At 38.2% G+C, this 26,005-nt stretch overlaps 1 protein-coding gene across 7 annotated transcripts in view; it reads right to left on the bottom strand.

Moving 5' to 3' along the window:
• Positions 1 to 26,005, bottom strand: part of MEF2D (myocyte enhancer factor 2D) — a 345,309-nt gene that overhangs the window by 20,864 nt on the left and 298,440 nt on the right. For 6 of the 7 annotated variants that reach the window (XM_053705226.1, XM_053705208.1, XM_053705220.1 and 3 more), the window contains 4 exons: positions 16,737 to 16,927; positions 16,093 to 16,113; positions 13,937 to 14,075; positions 11,585 to 11,783 (listed from right to left, as the gene is read on the bottom strand). In XM_053705226.1, the coding sequence (XP_053561201.1) occupies positions 11,585 to 11,783; positions 13,937 to 14,075; positions 16,093 to 16,113; positions 16,737 to 16,927 (550 nt within the window). The remainder of the gene's footprint in view (positions 1 to 11,584; positions 11,784 to 13,936; positions 14,076 to 16,092; positions 16,114 to 16,736; positions 16,928 to 26,005) is intronic. The other variant, XM_053705222.1, reaches the window with a different exon arrangement.

Below are 26,005 nucleotides of genomic sequence, written 5' to 3'. Positions count from 1 at the left end.
AAAATGACAGCTTCCAGCATTACATCGTCTTGTTAGAATGTGTCATACCTCAAGCAGCAAGAGACTGCTCACTGTTCCCCCAACTGAAGTTAATTGCTCTCAACAGTCCTGTGTGGAACAGCCATGGATTTTAGTGACGGTTGCTAAAATCATTTTCCTCATACAAACAGAAATCTTCATCTCTTTTCTGTTTCTGAGTAAATAGTACATACCAGCACTATTTCAAAATAACAAACTCTTGATTGAATAATAAAAACTACAGTTAAACACTAAAAAACTCTAAGCCATCTCCGTGGAGATGTTGCCTGTACAACGGCAAAGAGAATGACTGGGGTAGGCGGAGCCTAGGAGGGATCATGTGACCAGCTTTGCTGGGCTCTTTGCCATTTCCTGTTGGGGAAGAGAATATCCCACAAGTAAGGATGACGCCGTGGACCGGACACACCTATGTTGGAGAAAGTGTGTTTTTTTCCTCATATTTTATAAAAAATTTTTTATAGTAAATTATAAGATATGATGAAAATAATGGTATCTTTGAATGTCCATTTAATGGCGAGAAAAACGGTATATAATATGTGTGGGTACAGTAAATGAGTAAGGAAAATTACAGCTAAACACAAACACTGCAAAAATTTAAAAATAGCCTTGGTCCCAAACGGACAGAAAATGGAAAAGTGCTGTGGTCATTAAGGGGTTAAAACTTGTAACCGCACTATGCTATTCTTGTAAGTATACCTCAAATGCAACATTAATCTAATACCAGGAATAGAATCAACTGGTCTCTTGTTGTTTTTAAGTGTTTTTCACACTGTACTTTAATAAAAGTTATATTTTATTTGGTCGTGTTTTTTTCTTCACACAATAGTCTAGGCTGAGAGTGCTATTAGTGCAGCCTGCCCAGAGGCAGGTTACAATAAGTCTATATTAATATACTAAACCTATAGAATTTCAGTTAGCATTCGAACCTTATACAATATTTTAAATGTTATTATTCCCCTGAAATCCTATATTCCCCAACCACTCCCCTCCTCTGCTCTTTACATCAAAAAAGCATAACTTAAAGGGACAGTCAAGTCCAAAAAAACTTTCATGTTTCAAATAGGGCATGCAATTTTAAACAACTTTCCAATTTACTTTTATCACCAATTTTGCTTTGTTCTTTTGGTATTCTTAGTTGAAAGCTAGACCTAGGAAGGCTCATATGATAATTGCTAAGCCCTTGAAGGCCGCCTCTAATCACATGCATTTGTATTTGCTTTTCACAGCAGGGGAGAGCTAGTTCAGGTAAACCCTATAGATAACATTGTGAGCACGCCTGTGAGTTGTGGCAGACACTGCACTAATTGGCTAAAATAAAAGTCAATAGATAATAAATAAAATGTCATGTGATCAGGGGGCTGTCAGAAGATGCTTAGATACAAGGTAATCACAGAGGTAAAAAGTGTATTATTATAAATGTGTTGGTTATGCAAAACTGGGAAATGGGTAATAAAGGGATTATCTATCTTTTAAAACAACAAAAATTCTGGTGTTGACTGTCCCTTTAAGACAAAGGAAGGAGAATTTGTTTTTAAATAAATAAATAAAAAAAGAGGAAGATTTCCCTTCCTCCACCCCTTCACAGATATCAAGCTACCAAATCCCAAGCAAGACTATTTCGGAATTTTTTAATGGATATATCAACTGGTCAACTTCACTAGGAGGAAATCTTTTATGAAAAAGGACCATTTTTTAAAAAATATACAAAATGTCCCGCTCGTTATTTATATCTGTGCTGTGTTGTTCCAATATGCATTGCTTTTTTAGATAATTTTTTATTTCAAGAATGTTGGGAATAGTTACTTTTTTCCATTTTCTAAAGATTAAGTATCTGGTTGCCAATATGATCATATTTATAATTTTTTTGTGCTGTTGGTTTGGGGTTACCTCCCACATAAAAATTACCTGCAGCAGAGAGAAATTCTGAATAGGCAGTTTTAAATGTATTAAAGACCCAAAAAACGATTTTTTGCCATAATTGGTTAATTTTGGGACAATCCCAAATCATGTGGGACAGATTAGCCGATGGATATGAGCATTTTGGGCATTTATTAAAACCAGAGTTACCCCATCTCTCCCCTTTTTCTGGTGTATAATAAGTTCTGTGCAGTAGTTTAACATGAGACTTTATCCAAGTTGAGGACAATGTAGTCTGAGAGACTTCCCGGATGGATCTTTGGACAAGACTCATATTAATATCTTACATATGAAGGATAGTCCAGCGCTGAGATATTTCTCTTCAATTTAACTCATCCTTATGGGAAGTGAGAAGATAACACCCTGGTGATATGTAAAAAAAAAAAAACAGTTTTTAACTAATAAAAGCCAATTCTCAATTTTATCCCAGGACCAGCTCCAACCCTGCTCAGTGATTAACTTAGTAACAGTGTCTAACTTGTAAGTAGGCAAAGAAATCTTTGTTTGGAATATGAAATTCTTGCTTAAAGGGACAGTATACACTCATTTTCACATAACTGCATGTAATAGGCATTAGTATAAAGAATAATATGCACAGATACTGATATAAAAATCCAGTATAAAACTTAAAAAATGTACTTAGAAGCTCTCAGTTTAGTTGAAAAGGCAGCTGGAAAGCCCACTGTAAGTGGGAAATAAGACACTCCCCCTCCCCCTTCTTTTGCATATGAAAAAACCCTTTACACAAACAGGAGCAAGCTGGAGTAGGTAGCTGACGGTATTCTCCTAAAACTTTGGGGCTTGGTTAGGAGTCTGAAAATCAGAGCAATGTTATTTAAAAATAAGCAAAACTATTCTTTTCTTTTTAAAAAAAACTTAATGGGCTAAATAAATAGATCATCTACAAAACATTTATGCAAAGAAAAAATGAGTGTATAATGTCCCTTTAAGTGAAGGAAAAAAGTCTTAACTGCTTGAGCTTCAAGATCTAAAAACTGGGAGACCCGATTTAAACCAAGGTTATTACATCTTTGAAACAAAACTGACTGCGTGCTGTGCTGGAACTCGGGATTCCGAAGAATAGTTTGATATTTGGGAATATTGTTAATGATCCCTAGTGTTATACATAGTTTCCACCAAGCTAAAATTGGTGTATACAAAGTTTTGATGTGTTTTATATTCTTGGATATGTAGAATAGGGGTAGGCTACATTGTTTTCTAATAGATTATTTGTATAATTCAGAATCCAATCAATCACGACGCGAGAAAGAAACACTAAATTATAATTACGAAGATCAGGTAAAGCCAAACCTACAAATTTTTTTGGTAAAGCGAGTTTGTCAAGTGAAATTCTCGCTTTCTTGTTTTGCCATATGAATTGCCGCAGTGTGGCATTTAAGTTTCGTATGTCTTTCCCCTTTAAAATTCTGGGGTATTCTGAAGAACGTATAGAATTTTTGGCAAAAGAACCATTTTAAACAAAGCAATACTACCAGAAATAGAGAGTGGAAGATTCTGCCAATTCTTCATATACTCCTTTACTTTATTAAAGACAGGGGAAATATTAAGATTATACCAAATTTCAGGTTGAAGTGAGATATTAATGCCCAAATAGTTAAACGAGTTTATTACTACTCTAAAGGGAGTGAAATTCGATAGAAAACAATGTGATATTAATAGGTTAATTGGTTTCCGTGAAGGTAAGAAAAGAGAAAAAAAAACCCCAGATAAATAAGTTTTTAGATTAAGTGAAAATTTAAAGTCAGCTATATGCCAGTTGATTATCAGTAAAAGACTTCTACCCACTTAGGAAATTTTTCTTATCAGTGGTTTGATTATACAACTTTAGACTCAATTAGCCCATATGTAGTGAAATGGAACAGGGTATTTAAGTATATATTGTTTATGTATCAGGAAAATAAAAGCAATATTCCCTTTATATATGCACAATTTAAAGCAAAAAAATATAATAAAAAATTCCTCTTCAGGAAAGACCAATATTAATATATCAATGTCAGAGAGCCAATTTAGCCAGCATTACAGAAAACAAGTTGATTTAATTACTGAAAGGCCAGAACCCTCTTGTATATATAAGAAGCTCGCCTTATTTGAAGACAAGAGAGTTATGTTTCTTTCTTAAGTTAAACCTTATTAGGGAGCGTAGTTAGAGTAGTATCTAGTTAAATTGAAACAATGCTATACCAGAATTAAACAATATGTTATGAAGATACTTGTTTTATTGTTATAGCATCTATAATAATTTAAAATGTCTGATAATTATAAACATCTGAGACCGTCAGAGACAAATCTGAGAAAATGTCTGGGTGTATATATGCCTTTCCTAAATTATGCCTTAATATGGTGTAGAATTATTTGAGCCAAAAACCTAGATACCTTTAAAAAAAAACAAAAAAAAACCCCACATATATGAAATACCAAGATAATTACAGATATCTTCCTAGGTCACCATTGCGCTCTTCTCATAACATTAAGTTATTATTGGAGTACAAAATATAATAAAACATATGACATATGACATGAGATGCAAGTTCAGTTCTTGAGAGGTATTTTAAGATTTTAAATAGATTATTTCCCTCTTATCTCTCTTCTCCTTTTTCATGAGTTTTGGAGACATCTATGTGTGGAGGGAAAATAGAAAGGTCCATAGGCATAAAGGTGTCAGAGTAACACCTTAAATTGGGGGGAAAAAATAAGAGAGAGTAAGACCCCGGACCAGTCTTATAACGAGTATCAGATGTCAAGTTCTCCCCCGCTCTCCTGCCACTCCTCTCTTTCCTTCCCCTCTTCCTTCTCCTCTCCCCTACTTGTAAGGCCCAAGAGTGGAATTCTTTAGAAAAATGTATTTGGGCAAGTCAACCTTTTTTTAACCCTGCTGGGTCAACCAGTTAGTCCCCGAATTATCAACCACTATGTGAAGCTCAGAGACATACTTGCAATCAAAGGTAGCTGCAGCTTAATACTCACAGAGCACCGGATCCTGATTACCTCAGAACATCCAGCACCAAAGACCAGGGGGACCAGTCACGGGTATACCGCAGTCAGGGACCACTCTTTCATAAGAGATACACAGGAGAAACAGCCAAGAAAGCTGACGCCCTTAACGAGGATGCCAAGTGCTGAGCAACAAACCAGGCTTCAATTCGGCTTAGATTATATACAAGCAGGACAGGTAATGCCAGTACGGGGTGGACACAGTTGTATCCTCAGCTTTAATTTCCAAACCTCTGAAGGACAGGTTCTTGAGGAGGACAGCGTTCTCCCGAACACGTGGTTCCTAAAGCAGGATTTATCCAACCCAGGGCTTAGAAGGATATTCTGTATCAATATAGTGCCGGGTTAACCAAACCCGCTCTGTGTAGCAGAGACCCGTCCGCAATCGTTCCCTTTTTAAGAGCAAATCTTACATAAAAGCTTGTTGTTACTGTAATAAGGAGAGACCATCTAACGTTAGATAGATGTCAGGTTATCAACCTCCCTCTTGCAGCACTGGTGGGAGGGTGGAGTACCGATATCCAAGCTTGCTGTAGTCACAGTTATAGCTTCCGCTTTATCTGCACTTTCGGTGCTTCATCCGCCAAGTGTGGAAATAGCGGGGGTACAGTTACAAGTGTCAATCTAGTTTCCTTGAGCAATGGTCTTTCTCAGCCGCACACCAGCTCGAGTCACAAGGGCACCAGGTGCGATTCTTCTGCCTAAGGAACAGGTGCGGGTGACCTGCGCTAGGCTCATACTCCCAGGGGAAAAAAAAAAACAGGGGCATGTCAGAGGCTTTTTTCTTAAAACCCCAGGAGGAAGCCACTGCTCTAGTGGAATGAGCCATTATCCTCTCAGGAGGCTGTTGTCCTGCTATCTCGAAAGCTAAGCGTATGATACTCCTCAACCAGCAAGATAGGGAAGTCGCAGTAGCCTTCTGCCGCTTACGCTTCCCTGTATAGATGACAAACAAAGATGAAGATTGTCTGAACTCCTTAGTAGCCTGAAGATAAAACTTCAAGGCCCGAACACATCTAGATTATGAAGCAAACGTTCCTTCGCTACAGAAGGATTAGGACACAAAGAAGGAACAATAATCTCTTGATTAATGTTACGATCCAACACCACCTTAGGGAGGAACCCTAATTTAGTAAGTAAAACCGCATTATCATTATGGAAAAAAGGGTAAGGGGGGTCACATTGCAAAGCAGAAATCTCAGAAACTCTGCGCACAGAGGCAATAGCCAACAAAAAATAACCTTCCAAGATAACAATTTAATGTCAACAGAATGCATAGGCTCAAACGGAGCCTGCTGTAAAACACGAAGAACAAGATTGAGGCTCCAAGGCGGAGCCCCAGATCTAAACACAGTCAGAGCCTTAACAAAGGACTGCACATACGGGAGGTCAGCCAATCTTCTGTGCAGTAACACAGAGAGGGTTGCAATCTGTCCCTTCAGGGAACTGGCAGATTGACCCTTTTCCAGTCCAACCTGGAGAAAAGATACAATTCTGTCAACCTTAACCTTATGCCAGGAAAAGCCACACACCAGTACAAGTAAGTCCACCACATTTTATGATAGATACGACGAGTAACTGGCTTATGAGCTTGAATCAGTGTCGATAACACTTTTAGAAAATTCTCTCTTGGCTAAGACTAAGCGTTCAATCTCCACGCAGTCGGTCTCAGAGAATCTAGATTTTTATGTATGAAGGGACCCTGAATCAGCAGAACTCTGCAACAAGGTAACCTCCACTGAGGAGATGAGGACATCCCCACCATATCTGCAAACCACGTCCTTTGCTGCCATGATGGAGCAATCAGAATCACTGATGCTCGCTTCTGCTTGTTGCAAGCCACCACACAAGGGAGAACCGGTAATGGAGGAAAAAAATATAGGAGTCTGAACCTCCATGGTACCGATAGGGCATCTATCAGTTCAACCTGAGGATCCCTCGACCCGTACCTAGGTAGCTTGGTATTGAGGCGGGATGCCATGAGATCTATCTCCGCCGCCCCCCACTCTCTGCATATCTCTGCAAACACCTCAGGGTGAAGAGAACATTCCCCTGGGTGAAAGGATTGCCTGCTGAGGAAGTCCGCTTCCCAGTTGTCCACACCCTGAATTTGGATTGCTGACAGCGTACAGCTGTGAGTCTTCGCCCACTCTAGTAGCTGAGATACTTCTCTCATCGCCAAGGAACTTCTCGTTCCCCCCTGATGGTTGATGTAGGCAACCAAAGTTATATTGTCTGATTAGAATCTGATAAACTGCCCAGAAGGGGCCAAGCCTTCAGAGCATTGACGATTGCCCGGAGTTCCAATATATTGATTGGAAGGGAGGACTCCTGAGTCAACAGCCCTTGTGCCTTCTTGGCACCCCAAACGGCTCCCCAGGCGGAAAGGCTTGCGTCTGTAGTCACAATTTCCCCGGATGGTCTCAAGAAGCACATGCCTTGGGACAGATGATCTAGACAAAGCCACCAAGAGAGTGAGTCTCTTGACAGGTTAACACAATTTGTTGAGACAGATCTGAATGGTCGCCAATGTCTTACCCTCCAGGCCTCCTTGAGACCCTCAGTGGCTCAGTGTATGGAGGTGATTGGACTCATGGTGTCCTGTATGGACATCACTCCCTTTGCCAGGTTCCATCTCAGACCCTTACAACTATGCATGCATGCATTGTCTCAGCATGCATAGTTGTAAGGGTCTGAGATGGAACCTGGCAAAGGGAGTGATGTCCATACAGGACACCATGAGTCCAATCACCTCCATACACTGAGCATCTCAAGGAGGCCTGGAGGGCAAGACATGCGGAAGTTAACTTGCAATGTCTCTGATCGGTTAGAAATATTCTCATGGAAATGGAGTCTATTATTGTCCCCAGGAAATTCGCCCTGGTATTTTGAGTAAGAAAACTCTTTTCCAAGTTTATCTTCCATCCATGTGATCGAAGAAGACTGAGAAGAGATTCTGAGTGTTCTCCCGCTAGACGACAAGACAGTGCCTGTACCAAGATATCGTCCAGGTAAGGCGCTACTGTGATACCTTGTGTTCTAGCGACGGCTAAAAGAGCCCCCAGAACCTTCGGAAATATCCTTGGAGCAGTAACTAGGCCAAACGGAAGAGCTATGAACTGGAAGTGCAGGTCCAGTAAAGCAAAGCTTAGGAACTGATAATGTTCCCTGTGGATCGGAAAGTGAAGGTATACATCCTTCAGGTCAGGGTGGTCATAAACTGTCCTTCCTGAACCAGAGGAAGAATTGACCATATTGTCTCCATCTTGAAAGAGGGAACACTCAGAAACTTGTTGGATGAAAAAGTTCCCTACTTTTTTGGAACCACGAAAAGGTTTGAATAAATTACCAAACCTCTTTCTGCTATAGGCACTGGGACAATTACTCCTAGAGAGGAGAGATCCTGTACGCAACCTAAAAAGGCAGTCCTTTTCTGGTCTTGTAGACAGTCTGGAGAGTAGGAATCTGCCCCTTGGTGGATGAGATTTGAATCCTATCCGGCATCCCTGAGATACAACCTCCAGGACCTAAGGATCCTGTACATCCTGGAACCAAGCATCTAAAAAAAGAGACAGTCTGCCCCTACTCGATCCGATCCCAGATCGGGGGCCGCCCCTTCATGTTGATCGGGGGCCACCCCTTCATGTTGATTTGTTCTCGGCGGGCTTCTTAGTCTCTTTGGACTTATTCCAGGACTGAGCCGGCTTTCAAGTATTCTTGGGCTGCTCAGACTTGGATGAGGATTGCTGTCGTTGTGATTTGTCAGAACGAAAGGAACGAAAATTAGACAATTGCCGTCCCTTAGGTCTATTCTTCTTATCCTGCGGTAGAAAGGCACCTTTCCCTCTGTTAACTGTAGAAATAATTCAGTCCAGCCCTGGACCGAATAAAATCTTCCCCTTGAAGACAAGAGAAAGGAGTCATATCTGCAGACCAAGACTTCAACCAGAGAGCCCGGCGGGCTAGGACCGCAAAGCCAGAAGCCTTTGCTTTTAGGCGAATAATCTGCATATTCGCGTCACAGATGAAGGAGTTAGCAATTCTCAGATCTTAAATTCTCTCCTGAATATCCTTAAGGGGAGTTTCCACCTCAATGAGCTCAGACAGGGTGTCGCACCAGTAGGTAGCTGCTACAGCTGCTGCCGGTTGAAATAAAACCCTTGTATGTTGAAACATCTTCCTCAGAAAGGTTTCCATTTTCTTATCCATAGGCTCTCTAAAAGACGAACTATCCTCCAGAAGAATAGTGGTACGCTTAGCAAGAGTAGAAATAGCGCCATCCACCTTAGGGATGGAGCCCCACAATTCTAATTGAGAGTCAGGGACTGGGAATAATTTTCTAAATTCAATTCTTTCCCATTCATAACTAATAATTTTCGCCATTTTAACAGGCACAGGAAAAGTCAGAGGGACCTTCCTGTCTTCATAAACCCTGTCTAATTTAGGGATCTTAGGTTTCTCCATCAGCTTAGCCTGTGACATAGTAGCTAAATCCGACAAATATTTAGATGACTCAGGAGGTCAGGAGAACTATGTTTAACCTTTCTCTTACACTTGCTAGAGGGAGGTAAAGCACTCAGGGCCGCAGACACCGCCAATTGTAACTGCGTGGTAAAGTACGCAGGAAAAAAGCCCCCTCCAGATGGAGGATTAGTTGAGCCGAGGGGAACTGCATGTGGAGCGGGTAGCATAGAAGGGGTAGTAATCTCTCGGGACATAGATTCCTGAGAGGTAGATGGCTCAGAGGGTTATTATGAGCTGTGCAACATTTAAAAACGAAAGTGAAACCTGTTTGTTTCAAGCCATAAGCACACAGTCTATGAGCCCAAAAGCTCTCACATAAAAGTAGTTGTAAATAACCCCTAGCTGTTCAAATAATCTCCCTGAAGGAGATATTAAGCCATGATCCTATTGAGGCATAAAGGAGCCACACTGTGACCCTGTATAGCAAAAGTGTATATATAAACGGTCTTACCCTCCAGGATCTATCCTGTGGAACAGGCACAGCCTCTCAAGTGTGACAGTCTTGCAGCGAAGCTCTGACATGGACTTGAGAGTGTAACAGCAAACAGTGAAACTCGTCAACACTGATTGCTCAGGAGCTGTTAGAGGACAGTCTGGATGGGTTCGCAGAAAAACTTTCCCTGCACCTCCAGACTCTATCTTTCATCAATACTCTCACTGAGAGGTTGACAGGATTACTTAAAACTCCGGTCCTTTCTTGAAGGGAACATACCCATTACAGGATTATCCAAAATCTTCTCTGCCACCTCCTATAGTTACGAAAGGCAAAGAATGACTGGGGTGATAGGGGAAGTGGGAGGGATATTTAAGCCTTTGGCTGGGGTGTCTTTGCCTCCTCCTGGTGGCCAGGTGATATATTTCCCAACAGTAAGGAATGAAGGAGTGGACTCTCCCTGCCTTATGGAAGGAAATAATGTTGCTAACATGAATAACAAGAAAAGCAAAAAAAGATGGAAAATGAAAACAAAGTTATAGAAAATCTAAATGATGATTGAAAAGAAAGAGAATAAAACAGTTAATTTATAAAGTAGTGTAGGACGGGTAGAAGAGACAAATGTAAATGTTTCTGCTGTGCAATATGCTGCAATTGGTTTGGCAGGAAGCAAGTAATACAACCTACGTGTTGTTCAAGCACCTGCTGTGTATTACCTTCTACAATTATCCATCTCCCCCCACCAGTGACTTGGAGAATCACAGTTTCCAAGTGACTTTGAACAAGCTTTATACTGTGTTTCCAAGCAACTGACAGCAAGGGATATGAAAGTTAATTGTGTCTTACTATACCAATACCATCCTAACATAGCTACAAAATTTACACCAGCTACCTCTTATTCGTTCTTCAATCATATTCTAGAAAATAAACTTTTGTGAACAAGCTTTTGACAAAATCATTGTTTTGTGTTAACTTTTTTTTATCTATTTTGTTTGCCTTTCAACAGGTTTCATGTGTTTTCTCTGACCTTTGTGTTGTTTTTGGTAAAAAATAGGAAAAAATAAAATATCAAGACATATTTTAAAAAGCTGTAAAATAACAAATAAATCAAATAGGAAATATATGTGAATACATAAACTAAGTCAGTTTCTCTTCATTTTTAATCTAAACAGAGGCGTGTTAATTATTCACTAGCTGTGCATTGTAGATGACTGTAACTATGGGTTTTCTATGTCCTTTTAAATATCATGCTTTTTATTCCTCTTTCAACTTCACTTAACTGACAACTAACTGTTTCTCTCTTCTTGATTGACCTAAGAACAGAAATAGCACCTAAGACAAGGTCACTAATGCGTACATACAAAATATATCAAAAGGCATGTCCCATATTATGAGCTTATTTTGCTACCTCTTATTAAATCTAAGATGATCTTTGATCCATAATTTTAACCCTAGGCTTTGTCACCTACAAAGCTGTTATTTGGAAAATCCACAACTTTAATCCTGGGAACTCCGCCTGCTAACTTTCCATAATAACACTTTGCTCCTTTCTTCCATATTCTTTCATCTCATCCTAAGTACATACGCTAGTGACATTTGCCATTGACTAGCGGGTGACCTGAACATACGTGAGTGGGGTGGGGAGCTGTGAATACTCACACTAAACTGCTTAGTGATACTGGGACTAGGTGATGTGCTTGGTGGTGCTGTTGATGTTGTTGTTGCTGCTGCTGCTGTTGCTGTTGTTGTTGCTGCTGCTGTTGTTGCTGCTGCCAGGCAGAAATACTGCCCAATGACAAACCTCCAGGAGAGCTAAACGTTGAGAGTGACGACAGGTCTGCACTGGTCAACTGGTAGTCTGGAAAGAAAGACAACAGTTTAACCTACCTACTGAGACACATTTACTGAATGAAAAAAATCTAATACATGAAAAAATGTCCCAGTAACATTTAATATCATGATGCCTTTCCCATAGTACAAAAATGTGCTTATTTGAAACCACAAATACTAGACAAAAATATGCAACTGATAAGATATTGCAATTAGCTGAATACCAGTGCCTAATGCTTTGCTGTATCTTTGCGCCAATTAAGCTGGGGTTGTCTTCCCAGAAGTGAAATCAGAACACAACTGCTACCGAGAGATCTCCAGACTTTTGTTTTCCATTTTATCAGCCACTGAGTTTCAATTCAAATACTTCCAGTAGCAGACAGCACTTAAGAGGCAACTACATAACTGCTTTTACTTAAATAACTATGTACTAGGTAGGCATGGTGCTACAGAGCTGTATGTGCATGCGTGTTGCGAATGCTCTGGGGTCAGCCACACCAGATAAGATTCAACAGGTGGAGCTAGGCAGGGGTAATATCAGTAATATGTGGGGAAAAGGAGTAAGAATTTGCAGAAGGGTGTAATCAATTCTTGTTATACAACTAAAATTATACCTGTAACTACATAATAAAAATGTTGTAAGTAAAAAGGTTCCCTTTGTGAGGTGGAAGGCTGCTACATCTATGTGTGCGCCTTATGTCTGAGCGTTACATGTGAGAGGAGTTATCTAATCTTAGCACACTTCTCAATTATTGCTTCCCCTGGCAGGCAAAAGCTTGTCAAGCTCAAAATTCTCATCAAGTGTCTATACCATAGGGAGGAAAATGAATTCTTTACTGTGTGCTACCTGTGGTGTGGAACTCAGCATTCATCTTACACACCCTTTTCTAGGTGTGAAAAAATTCACTCTTATTTCAAGCTTTGGTTTTTAAACAGGTCTGACCTGTTCTCAGATATGACATTTAAAAAAAGATCACGCAAGTCTGCACCATAACTCATTTAGCAATGTCTCATATCTGTAAGTGGTTAAAAATGAAGCTGCACCTAGCTCTCTTTTTGACAGGCTGAACACTGTACTTCAATGATTTTCCATATGCAGAAAGCATGGCTTCTTCTTGTAGCGCTTAGTTTAAATTTGTAATCCTCATGAATTAAATAAGATGACCGTATTCAAATTATTGTTTTAATAATACGTCAAATTTAAGTCATAGAAAGAATTAAAAGTCAACATGCAAACTGTAAATATACAATGTTAATACAATTTATAGGGTGGTGAACTAGTTTCAGCACGATGACAGTAAACACATGTTTAAGTTCATCACTGCAACTAGCCTTCTTTTTCAATCCCAAACACCTGTATTAGCAACAGTTGCCAACTCTCTTGGAAAAAACAGCAGCCATACCAATTAATATGAAAAATTATCCAGTGTTACCCAAAAACTAAAGTAGTGAAGGTTGATTTAAAATGACTCTCTTTCAGATTACATTTACACACACTTAGAAGGTTCACTTTATAGCTATATTTGGTATTGCTTACATCAGAGCAAACCATAAAAACAAGGGCTATGTTAATAAAATGCAGTCAAGGTGGTGGACTGACAGAAGAATCTTACTGAATATTTAGGAGTATAATGTGCCAGTCATGAGCTGCCTGAGCTACAAGACTTGGGTAATGGTTTGCCTGACTTGGATAAATGAACACATTTCTTTGTTTTGTGAGAACCTATGAAATCTCTCCAGCTTCCCAGCCTCACTAGTTGCCATGTTACTTTATGCATTTCATTCCCTACAGAATCGAACGAGTTGAGAGAGCTTTAGTATGGCAGGTAGTTGTAAGCATATTTCTGATTGTGGTCATAATTTATTCCCTCTGAATAACAAAGAATACATCAATATATTTGCATGAAATAACAGAAGCTTTTGTCCAAGTAAAAGCTCACTTGATGGCTTGTAAAGGGCCTCCCTTATCACTCATCAAACCCAATCTTATTATAAATATTATTAGTAGTAATAATAAGATTATTCTCATTAATAATAACAATGATAACAATTTTTAACAAGTTCCAAACAGCATAATGAGACATAAAAAAACTTTATTTTTGGCTTTAATGTGGACCATAACAGCTATTCATACATTCATTTATAGATTCCGAGGTTTATAGCAATTGTGTCCCTGCTTACCTGTGTTGTATGCTGTGGACATAGCAGAAAAAGGCAGTCCATGATGTGAGAGTAGGCTGGGAGTCGCCATAGAGACAACCGGGGTGGTTAGGGAATGTGTTGCTTGGGACACACCTCCTACTCCTAACCGCTGTGCACTCTGTAGTAGAAGAACGCAAGGTGTGAGGGCGTGCATGTAGCATCACACAGAGTAACATTAGTTTCTACCATACTATGCTATTACCTTTTCCCCCATTTCTAAAGCTTTCTGCTGAATATAATACTTTATAAACATTTGCAATGCATTGTGCTGTAGCCCTGTCTTGCAGACAATGAATTAAAAACTCTATAACATTAAAGGCACAATTCAGTGGAAATATTACACACTCTGTTATATATTTGCATGTAATTTCTGCACCATTCACTGTGGAATGGTCTTAATCATATCTGACCATTTGTGCAAGTTAGGCACTTGTAATTTGTTATTTCTTGTGTGAATCTATCCAAAAGTACGTGTGTTTATATGTCATTGTTTGTGACTATCTTTATACTTATGTGCTGATCTGATGCATACATTTGTATATATGCAGTCTCCTGGGCCAGAAAGACATATGACAGGTAGGAAATATATACAAATAGACAGAAGGGATATCCACAGTACAATATGTGAGTGTACATGTAATCTTCCTGTGTATTGAAAACTCGTTTAGATTCCTAATAAAACACTAATTTCTTCTTGGAAAGTGCAAATGAACAGTGTATGCCCATGAATTCTCGCCTTTCTCTTCTCTTTCTCTAATAACTGAACAATGAGGTTTTTCATGCTAGGATGATCATCTCACGCAGTCTTTAGGTTAGGTCACACATCGCTGGTGTGAAAAGAGGGCAGCTGAAAACTTATTTCCTTCAGACATGGGAATGGAAGAATAAATTGCATTTTCCTCTCCCAGACATCCTTGTGATCTTCAGCTATCAAAGGCAACTTGGAAGGTTTGCTAACCACCAATTGGCCATACTGTGAGCAAGCAGCCTTCTGACATGCAATCCTCTGAGGTATATGAGGGTTTATGTACATAGACACACTCTAATATGCTTTTTCTTCTAAGTGGGATAAAAAAAATGATGTAATGGATGCGTTCACACACACAAAATATGCACCTACAGGGCTGGAAACATTCTGAAATCAAGGGAGAAAAAGCTTTCCATTTAGCCCAGGTTACTGGACAGAAACAAATGTCAAGCCTTAGAGACGGAAAGAAAAACCCTTCACACTGCTCGTTTTACCTGCCTATGTAAAACAGTAGCACCAAACAAGCATAGGAGCTGCAATAATTAAAAGGGACATGAAATCCAATTTTTTTTCTTTCATGATTCAGACAGAGCATACAATTTAAAAAAACTTCAGAATTTGTTTCTTTTATCTAATTTGATTTGTTCTCTTTGTATTGTTTGTTGAAAAGCATACCTAGGTAGGCTCAGGAGCTGTGAACTAGCTTGTCATTGGTGGCTGTACATATATGCCCTTTTGTAATTGGCTTATCGATGTGTTCAGCTAGCAATGCATAATGCATTGCTGCTTCTTCAAGAAAGGATACCAAGAGAATGAAATACAATTGCTAAAAAGAAGTACATTTGAAAGTTGTTTACAAAATGTGTGCTCTATCTGAATCATGAAAGAAAGTTTTGAGATTTCATGTCCCTCTAAGGGACATTAAACACTTCTTGCTTTTTTGTGCTTTGTCTCATGCTCTTTAAAAAAAACAAAAAAACTTTTAAGCAAAATCTGTAACCTAGGTTTTAAAAATGCAGAAAATTGCCTAAACAAGGTATTTGATATGGTACAGGTTTTGCTTTTTGGCTTTTCTAGGGAGCATGGGTTTTGCTTTGTTGGCTTCTCTAGGGAGCGTGGGACAAGCACAATTTTTACCAAAAACAAGAGTTGTATAAAGTCCTTAAAATGCATACCAAAGTGATATTCTCCATATCCAAATAATGCTAACTATTGGACTTTTTTTTCTGCCATAGTGACGAATGTGTTTCATTGTAAGTTATTCTTTATGTGTGTGCTTTGGTGTGAGTGTGCATTGCAGTATTTACATCAGAAACAATAAGGGGAACTTTGACAAACTACAGTTATGAAAAAAAGAAAAGGATACAGAGCAAGCATTAAAACTTACCATTTCTAATTGTTCCTCCGTCTGGGTGCAAAAAGCAGAAAGAGAAAAAGAAATGGAGAGAGAAAAACACCAAACAGTTGTTATAAAAAGGAACATTTAATAAAAAGAGTCAGTTATGAATACTTTATGATTAGTACCTACTCTATATAGTGACAGTACAGAAGCAAATTGTAAAATAGCAGGACAACAGCAATCTTTTTTACAAGATACATTATATTTCAATGTCAGTAATAATATAATATTAGGCAAAACAGTTTGCACCAAACTCAAATGAACCAATTTGCATGCATCTAATGCTGGTATAAATGTCTGTTCCCGTACATCATTACAGTAAAAAAAAAAAAATAAGACCACCACAGGATATTGACCTACACTGTAGTTTTTCTTCCCGGGAAAAATAAAGTTCTACATTTTATGTATTAATGATGGCTCTTGTAGGAGAAAGGCTTTAGTATATGTTCCAAAACACAAACTTAATCAAGAAGGAGCCATAAGACATCTAAATTTTATCCAATCACAGCCTCCTTCTACTCTGCTTATTCCCATGGTTACCAGTGTGATCAAAACAAGCTACACAGTCAGTGAAGAATCTAATACTGTAAACAAATAAATCATAAGCCTTTAAAGACCATGCATGTACTCACCAAGTGATGCATTAACCCTTTGCTGCCTTGAGAGGTAATAACACGTAAGTCTGGTTTGCGACTGTTGGCTCCGAGCTGGTTGTTCTGCGAAGGAGGTGGTGGTGATTTAGCAGGTATAACTTTACCCATGCCGTTTCCATTGGAGACGGTTATGAGGCCTGGAGAGGCTCTGGCACTAATATAGCCATTTCCTGGGTGGACAAGGCAAATGGAAAACACATTTTAAACTATGATCAGAGTTTACAGATGTGCCATCAGAATGACAATATATTAATTGGTTTATTTTATATTCTCATAAGAAACATTCTTTTTTTTTTATGTTGGTACTTTGGTAAAGCAGGAATACAACTCTGGGTTATATAATTCAACAGAACTGATGTTTAGTTCATATAATGTATACAACATACAGATATGAGTGCATGTACAATACACAGTCTGACTACAACACATCAGATTGCCCTAATTAGAGATATACATCAGGAGACTGCACAGTTAGACATATGCGTGTACACACTAAAACACTCAACAACCTTCATCCCTTAATGACAGCACATTGGCTGCCTGTTTCGCTTCTATGGGTGTATCAGCATGATACCCATCCTGGTCTGTGAGACCTGTGCTGTTAAAGCCCTGGAAGCCCCTGTTGTTAAGGGGTTAATACATCAGTTGTTATGAGTTTGTGCTTAACCTTCCATAAGAAAAATTACCTCTCCATGATTCCATGTGTGTCTGAAAGTGTTGTCTGTGTGTGACCTGCATACGTTGAACTGTTTGAGTAGGCATGTGTACCTAACATTTTGTACAAGTCCAGCTTTGAGACTGGATCGTATAGCTCTATTTAGGTGTATGGAAGTTTGTTTATTTCATTGTGGCCAAAAAGTGTCTTACAGTCTGTGTCTGACAGAAGAATTGTGTATTTACTACACAAGTTCTGTTAATGTCTTCAGTAACATATGCAGGCTGACTCAGAGGTAGTGGTGTGATATGTGAAGATCCTAGAATGTCTCTAAACATTAGCTTTTCTCCTGCCAGTGTCAGATTGTGTAACTTGTCTTTTTTAATGATTTGCTAAATAAGTCTATTGAAATGTTTGCATTCAAGGAAACAATTCTTATTAATCTACCATACTTATGCAGTGTCATTTATATTTATAGTATCAATTCCCAAGAAAATTATTTTCCAAAATACCAGTATGTCAGCTCCTTCTTACAAGTCATCCTTTCATAACCCCAAGAAATTAGTTCCTCAGACAAGACCTCATTATAATCTTCTCAGCACAAGGTTTCTAGCTATGCTACCACTGCAGTATAATAACACTCATCACTGAGGCAGTATCCCCCAGTGTACAACACTACTGTAAGCTCAGAGGACAGGTCTCAGTCATTATGTTACTAGATTGTTTGTCCCCTGGAGCTTGTTCTCTCATCTCACCATTATTATGTAAGCTCCATGGAGGCAGAGACTCATCTCACAAGAATATACACTTCTTGGGTCAGAATTCATATTCACGTACCATAAAGCTTTTCTAGATATGTCATATTACTTAGATTGTAAGTTCTCAGAGGAGCACAGCCAAAAATCCTTCTGCCCAAATCCATCTTCATTGTCTTGCCTTTGTTTAAAGGGACAGGAAACCTCCACATTTTCTTTCATTATTTAAACAGAACATACAACTTTAAACAACTTTCCAATTTAATGCTTTTATCAAACATGCTTTCTCTTATCCTTTGCTAAAGGAACATCATTTCACTAATAGCAGCTAGATAAACACACCTGGATAGCCAATCAAAAGAGACAAAAGCTAGCTCCCACTAGTGTAGGATATGTGCATATTCTTTTTCAACCAGGGATACCAAGAGAAAGAAGCACATTTGAAAATAGAAGTGAATTTACAAGTGTCTTAAAAATACATGATCTATCTGAAACGTGCGAGTTTAATTTTGACTTTCCTATCCCTTTAATGTCCCCTATATAGTGCTGCATAATTTCTTGTCACATTCCAATTAAATATAATAATCATAATAACTATTACTAACTGTATTGTCGGCTTCTTAGCAACTAAACATTTCACAGCTGGACTTTGTACTTTTGACGTTGTTTTGGTAATTAAACTTCCCTGCAAAATACTATGTTCTGTAATGTGCTTTGGACAAATCAATAAAGAATAATATAATTATTTTTTATACTGAGCAGAGAAATGCTGAGCTCTGAGTTTAAGAAACGAAAACAAAGGGCTGAGCCTACGTGTATGACATGAGGCTGCGTGTCATAGGCCGTGCCCACAAGCTCGCTTGCACAAATCTTACTCCAGTTTCCTGAAGCAGGCAGGGAGAATGAGAGGAATGTGGAGTGACGTCAATCCTGACATTCATAGAACCAGCCAGGCTAGAATATGCAACAGCTGATAGTGACTGAGGCTGGAGAAGGGGAGCTCTGCATGGGCCCTAGACAGGAGATCTCAGGGGAACCCTTTTGTTGGTATTTTAGTCTGAAGGAGCCCTAGTCTTTGAAGACAGCTCTATATACTCATTACTGTTGTGCAGTGCAGCAGGCTCTCATTTAATGACAGATGAATTTGTAAGATTTATATACTCCAACTTTAGTTGTGAAAAATCTGCTTTGCAGCAGAGAAGAGGCACAAACAAAAAAAACCTTATATACAACAGTCTTATAAGAAAACAATTATAGAATGATTGGTAATTAATAGTGTGGTAGTTTTATGATGAAATTATGCAAATGTGATGCAGTAGATTATTATCATTAGTCTAATTTCACACATTTATTCTCTCAAAGATTTCTTTTCAGTTTTCTATCATAGTTTAGATCAGTTAGATGTTTGTAAAGTCACTCTGCTGATTGGAGTGGCTGCATTAGTCCAGTAATTCTGACGGCAAAAGAGTATTGCAAATGTGTATGTAATTGGAGAACATTAATTTTATGTAACTGTTTTCTTAGGGTAGACAAACCTAAAATAAACTACATTGTTTCTTACCCTTATGAGCATTCTTAATGCATAGGCTTTATCCTTTTTTTTGGAGAATGTGTTAGATCATGTAAAGCACCATCACATTCTGTAGTGCTGGGTACACGAGTAGAGGTTAAAAATGACACTGATTCATGATAGTGACATGTTTAACAGAGGAACTGTGTATTAGCTTCACAAGATTTGTTTATGGAAAACCTTCGATAACATTTGGGAATTGACTCAGAGATAGTGGCATGATATGGGTAGTGTCTAAACATTAGATTTTCTTCTGCCAGGATTGTGAAAGAAGTAGTTGTCTTTCGCTAACGATTTGCTAAAACAATCTAATTAAATGCTTACAATCACTAAAACATATTAATCTACTATATTTCGAAAATAATATCTTAACTGCAATTTCCATGGACAGGCTTTTCCAGTACACCATTAGGTCAGCTCCTCCTTACATGCCACTCTATAACCCAACAGACTGAGTCCCTAAGACAAGGCCCTATTGTAATCTTCTCAGCACAGGGTTTCATGGTAAAAACACTGAAGCTATAACCAGTATCAATGTTACTGAAGACTGGTAAGGATTTGACACATTACAATGCATCCCTTCTTTGCATTCCATTTTATCAGTCTTTTGTGTCTGGAAGTTGCTTCCACAAATTGATCCCTGGATCAACCTTCCTCTTTCTGGACCACTTTACGGTCTCTGGATTGTAAACTGCCGGCCAGAGCATGACAAATTTGTGTGAAATCTATCAGTCAGCCCCTGCTCTATGCTCCTTTCATTAGCTTCCTCCTTCTCTTACAACATTCCACATCTTCTCAACATTGTGATGACCAAACCATTGACTTTATTTTCTCTCACCATACTCATCAACTTGCTTCTCCATGAACCCATATAAATATCCATCCCATTGGCCCATGGCATTTGTAGACACAGTTTAACTTCTGACTAACACCATAAACACCACATGCCCAGACTTTTTTTTTTTTTTTAATAATTACTACAAACTATTAATACATTCAGCACTAGAATGAATGCATCCATCACATTGTACAGTACCAAACTTTAACTGTGGTAATCCAAATAAACATGTTACTTCCCAAAATAATCCAGCACTGCTGAATGTCTCTGTTGGAACTCAAGAACATTTCTTTCACTGTAAGTTTAATTTAATTTGTGCTCCTCCAATATTAATTCATCTCTTTAATCTCTTTGTTACCAAGGACACACCTCATTTAACATTTATAGTCTAAAGAAGACACTGCTTGATCCAAAGCTAATCTTTTACCAATGTCTATTTCCTAGTTTGCTAACCCAATGATTTCCTTTATCCTCATACAATCCAGATTTTACCCATGACATTCCACTGAAACAATACCCCACAAAGTCAATAATGCAAATAAATGTCACATCATGTAACTTTCACTGAGACCATTTAGCCGTTTTTGATACTGTTGGCTACTTCCTTTTTCAGCGAACCCTTAGTTCACCTGGCTTTTGGGATGCTGCATACTCTTTATTTAAGGCATATCTCTTTATCTGGTCCTTTACAGATACCTCTACTTCAATGCTCATTCCTGGTCCTCCTACTCCTCCTTTACAGATGCCCTCTACAACCTAGATATGCAATAGTTTGATTTCTTATTTTACTCTATGTTTAGAATAAAAATAATTGCAAAATTGTACCACTTTTATTTTGAAAGTTTTTAAGAAAGTAGAAAGAAGTACTTTATTACTCTGCATGTCAAGGTTGCTTTTGTTTTATCTATTTACATAATCAAATTTCACCACTCAGTATAGGGGCGTAGAAACATTAGATAAAAGAGCATATCACAAGCTATCTTTCTACATAAATAAATACTTTCTGACACTGCATCATATTATCAGAAGGATGGCCAGAAATGTTAAACTGTCCATTAGTAAATATATTTCATTTGTTCAGATTTAAAAAAACTACTTGTATACTGATACAGTTTAAAATGTTGACAGCCTTTTGCTACATTAAACCAGTGGCTAACTTCAAGTCTCCTTAAAGGCCTACTATTTAGCCTTCCAATTAAGAACTTTTTTCACTGTAGTTTTAAGTTTAATGGGTATATGAGTATTTATAAGTCATGTGCTGGGGGTGATGATGTAATTTATGTTCCTCTTGTGCTGGAAACAGTTAATTATGCATAGAGTATTTAATAGATTAAGGTTGTATTGCCTTTGAGGAGTAAATGTTAACTAGCATAGAAAATTCAGCTGACAAGTGTCCATGAGCTCGCTTATGATGGTGTCCAATCTCATTATCAGCAGATCAGAATTAAATGATTAGGACACAACCGTGAAACTGGCATTGCATCATTGCTTTTCAGATTTGCAGAATAAAGAAAGGTCTAGGAAGATTCCTACAAAATGTAATGATGTTAACAAACTAATAATAATTAGAGTGATGGCAGCATTACAGTCAAGCCCCATCTAATGAAGCAAGTAGGATGCAGTGGGCTGAATTAATTGAGTAAAAGTATAACTTATATTGTGGTGACTAGTATATAATGAGATGCAGTAAGTCATATACACCACATATGATAAATCCACAAAATGACATCACTACTTCAAACAGAATGTGATGGCATCATTAGAGAGCTTCTTCCAGGCCAGTCTTTTTTTGAAACTGTCCAAATGTGTTGAAATAAATTCAATCTGCCCCCCCACCAGTTGGACTGGTTTAAGAGCCACACCTTCATGCAGTTTTAGGGTCTGAAATTACTTTAATTTATAAGGCTTGGATTCATTCAAATTCTGAGTAAATCTCAAATTAAAGCCAGAGGCCTTAGGGGAATGAAAAAACAATTGGGAGCTTAAAAATTCACCTTAGATTTCTTATCTTGGGGCAGAAAAAACTCCCTTTCCCCCAGTAATAGAGGAGATAATAAAATCCAATAGAAAACCTAAAAAATTGGTATTCTAAAATAATAAGATAGTTATCTAAATTTAGACACCATATAAGAGATTTAAGCCATAAAACTTTTCTAGTAAAAAAGGCTAAAAACAAAGATTTAATATCAATTAAAATGACATAAAATATAGCATCACAAATGAAATGATAGGCATGTTGAAGTAAAAGAACAATGCTTAGACATTTCAAGATCTGATAACTGAACTGTCCAACCAAAAAGGTAAAACAGCAGCAACATCAGCCATAGAAATGGGGATTGCAGTGGAGGAGAGGAACTGGTATTAGGAAAGGTTAGCGTAGGTTGTATGCGTGTATGAACAATAGAGTCTTTAGGGAGCACTTGAAGCTTTTAAAAATAGAAGAGAGTCTTGTGGAGCGAGGCAGAGATTTCCACAAGATGGGAACCAGTCTGGAGAAGTCCTGTAAACCGGGAGTGTGATGAGGTGACAAGAGAGGGGGAGAGTAGGAGGTCATGAGCAGAGCGAAGGGGACGGGAGGGAGAGTATCTGGAGACAAGGTCTGAGGTGTAAGGGGGAGCAGTGCAGTTGAGGGCTTTGTATGTAAGAGTGAGAGTTTTGTGTTTGATCCTAGAGGCAAGAGGTAGCCAGTGAAGGGATTGGCAGAGAGGCGCAGCAGATGAAGAGTGACGTGTAAGGAAGATGAGTCTGGCAGAGGCATTCATTATGGATTGTAAAGGAGCTAGGCGGCAGGTGGGGAGACCAGAGAGAACAGAGTTGCAGTAATCAAGGCGGGAAAGAATGAGAGAGTGGATTAAAATCTTAGTTGTGTCTTGTGTAAGGAAGTGTCTAATTTTAGAGATGTTTTTAAGGTGGAAGCGGCAGGTTGTAGCCAAGGACTGAATGTGAGGAGTGAAGGAAAGATCTGAGGGTCAAATGTGTAAATATGCTTCTCTAAGATAGGAAACAAACTTCCTATTTAAAGGATCCTTAAAAGAAGCAATATCTTCCATAGGATAGATATAGATTTTTAAACTTAGAAGAAAGGTAAAAAGAAGCACTACGTTTAGATTGCTTACTAAACATATGATAGATAGCATCTGGAATAAGAAAAACTTCAAGAGTAACATCAGAAGCTTAAAGGACCAGTCAGCACATTAGATTTGCATAATCAACAAATGCAAGATAACAAGACAATGCAATAGCACTTTGTCTGAACTTCAAATGCGTAGTAGAATTTTTTTATAACAAATTTCAAAGTTATGTATATTTCCACTCCCCTTGTACCATGTGATAGCAATCAGCCAATCACAAATGCATATACGTGTAGTCTGTGAATTCTTGAACATGCTCAGTAGAATCTGGTGACTCAAAAATTGTAAATATAAAAGTCTGTGCACATTTTTTTTAATGGAAGTAAATTGGAAAGTTGTTAAAAATTATATACTGTATCTGAAACATGAAAATTTAATTTAACCTGAGTGTCCCTTTAAAAAAACAGAATTCAAACATTTGCTATTCTTGTTATCAAAAGGACTAGATTCCTCAATACCCCAAATTAACAATACTTCCTTAATAAAGAATGAATATATTCAATAGAAAGCTTGATTTATCAATATCAGTCTCTGAAGTAGGATCCTCTGAATCAGAGAAAACCTCATCAGCAGAAATACTTCAGTATGCTGTTGATCAATACAAACTTCACTAGATTTATGAGAAGTTAGGAGAGATCATTTACGTTAATTTGAAGGCGGAATAGCAGTCATAGCCTTCTCTATGTCTGTAGCAATATAATCCTTAATATCTACAGGAATATCATGTACATTAGACTGTGAAGGTTTAACAGTAGATGTATTTGTACTATAGAAATATTATCAGTATGAAATAATATAACATAACAAGTGCCACATATTTGAGCTGAAGAAATAAAATCAGCTAACAACATACACACTTCGCTTTGGTAGAAATTGTGTACAGGCAGCTTAGTTCCTACAGTAACATCAGAGGCAGAATCAGTTTGAGACATCTTGCAAAATGTAACAAAAAAGAAAAAATAACATTTAAACAAAATATCCAATTTCCTCAAAATAGCAGTTTCAGGAATGGGAAAAAATGCTTATGCTAAAATACTTAAAGGGACACTAACCCCAAATTTATTTCTTTCATGATTCAGATAGAGCATGCAATTTTAAGCAACTTTCTAATTTACTCCTATTATCAATTTTTCTTCGTTCTCTTGCTATCTTTATTTAAAAAGCAGGAATGTGATGCATAGGAGCCAGCACATTTTTGATTGAGAACCTGGGTTACCCTTGCTTATTGGTGGGTACATGTAAGCCTCCAATAAGCAAGCATTATCCATGGTGCTTAACCTAAAATGGGATGGCTGCTAAGATTTACATTCCAGCTTTTAAATTAAAGATAGCAAGAGAACAAAGAAAAATTGATAATAGGAGTAAATTAGAAAGTTGCTTAAAATTGCATGCTCTATCTGAATCATGGAATAAAAAAAAATTGGGTTCAGTATCCCTTTAAATGAAAATAAAACCAAACATCATAGTCCTCTGTAAACAAATGAGAGCAAAGAGCAAAAGAGAGAGAGACTTAGGGCTAGATTTATCAACGCTGAGGCGTACAGGGGCGCGTATACACACCCCTGTACGCCTCAGCTCGCCTATGGCGGGACAAAATTACCTGCAAGTAATTAACATTGCACACGAGCGCAATTTAGCACAGCCAATCACGCGCGGGCAGGAGCTGTCAATCTCCTCGGTCGGACTCGACCGAGGAGAATGAATTTCGCCACAACAGAGGTGGCGTAGATGTTAGGGAAGCAGCGGTCTGGTGACCACTGCTTGATAAATCCCGGCGAGCAAGTTCTTGAGAGAACTTGCTGCCGTAGGGGCTTAATAAATCTAGCCCTTAAAGTGAAGGTAAACTTTGATGAATGAAAGTCTGTTTTTTTTTTAAATACAAATAAAAACAGGGGCACTTTCATTCATCAAAGTTTACAAAGCTGCTCTGGCTGTGAAAAAAACAAAGGTAAGTTTTTAAACAAAACAGCTGCCTTCTAAACTTTGATGAATGAAAGTGCCCCTGTTTTTAATAGTATTCATCAAAGTTTACCTTCACTTTAATATAACAAATTTTTGGCGCCCACAATGACGCAAACAAAGATGACGCAAATGCAGAGAAAAAACATAATTTATGTAAGAACTTACCTGATAAATTCATTTCTTTCATATTAGCAAGAGTCCATGAGCTAGTGACGTATGGGATATACATTCCTACCAGGAGGGGTAAAGTTTCCCAAACCTCAAAATGCCTATAAATACACCCCTCACCACACCCACAAATCAGTTTAACGCATAGCCAAGAAGTGGGGTGATAAGA

Source organism: Bombina bombina, chromosome 1 (assembly GCF_027579735.1).
Source record: "Bombina bombina isolate aBomBom1 chromosome 1, aBomBom1.pri, whole genome shotgun sequence".
Lineage (NCBI taxonomy): Eukaryota > Metazoa > Chordata > Amphibia > Anura > Bombinatoridae > Bombina > Bombina bombina.
The sequence above is the reverse complement of the archived record's forward strand: the minus strand, read 5'-3'. Positions and strand labels throughout refer to the sequence as shown.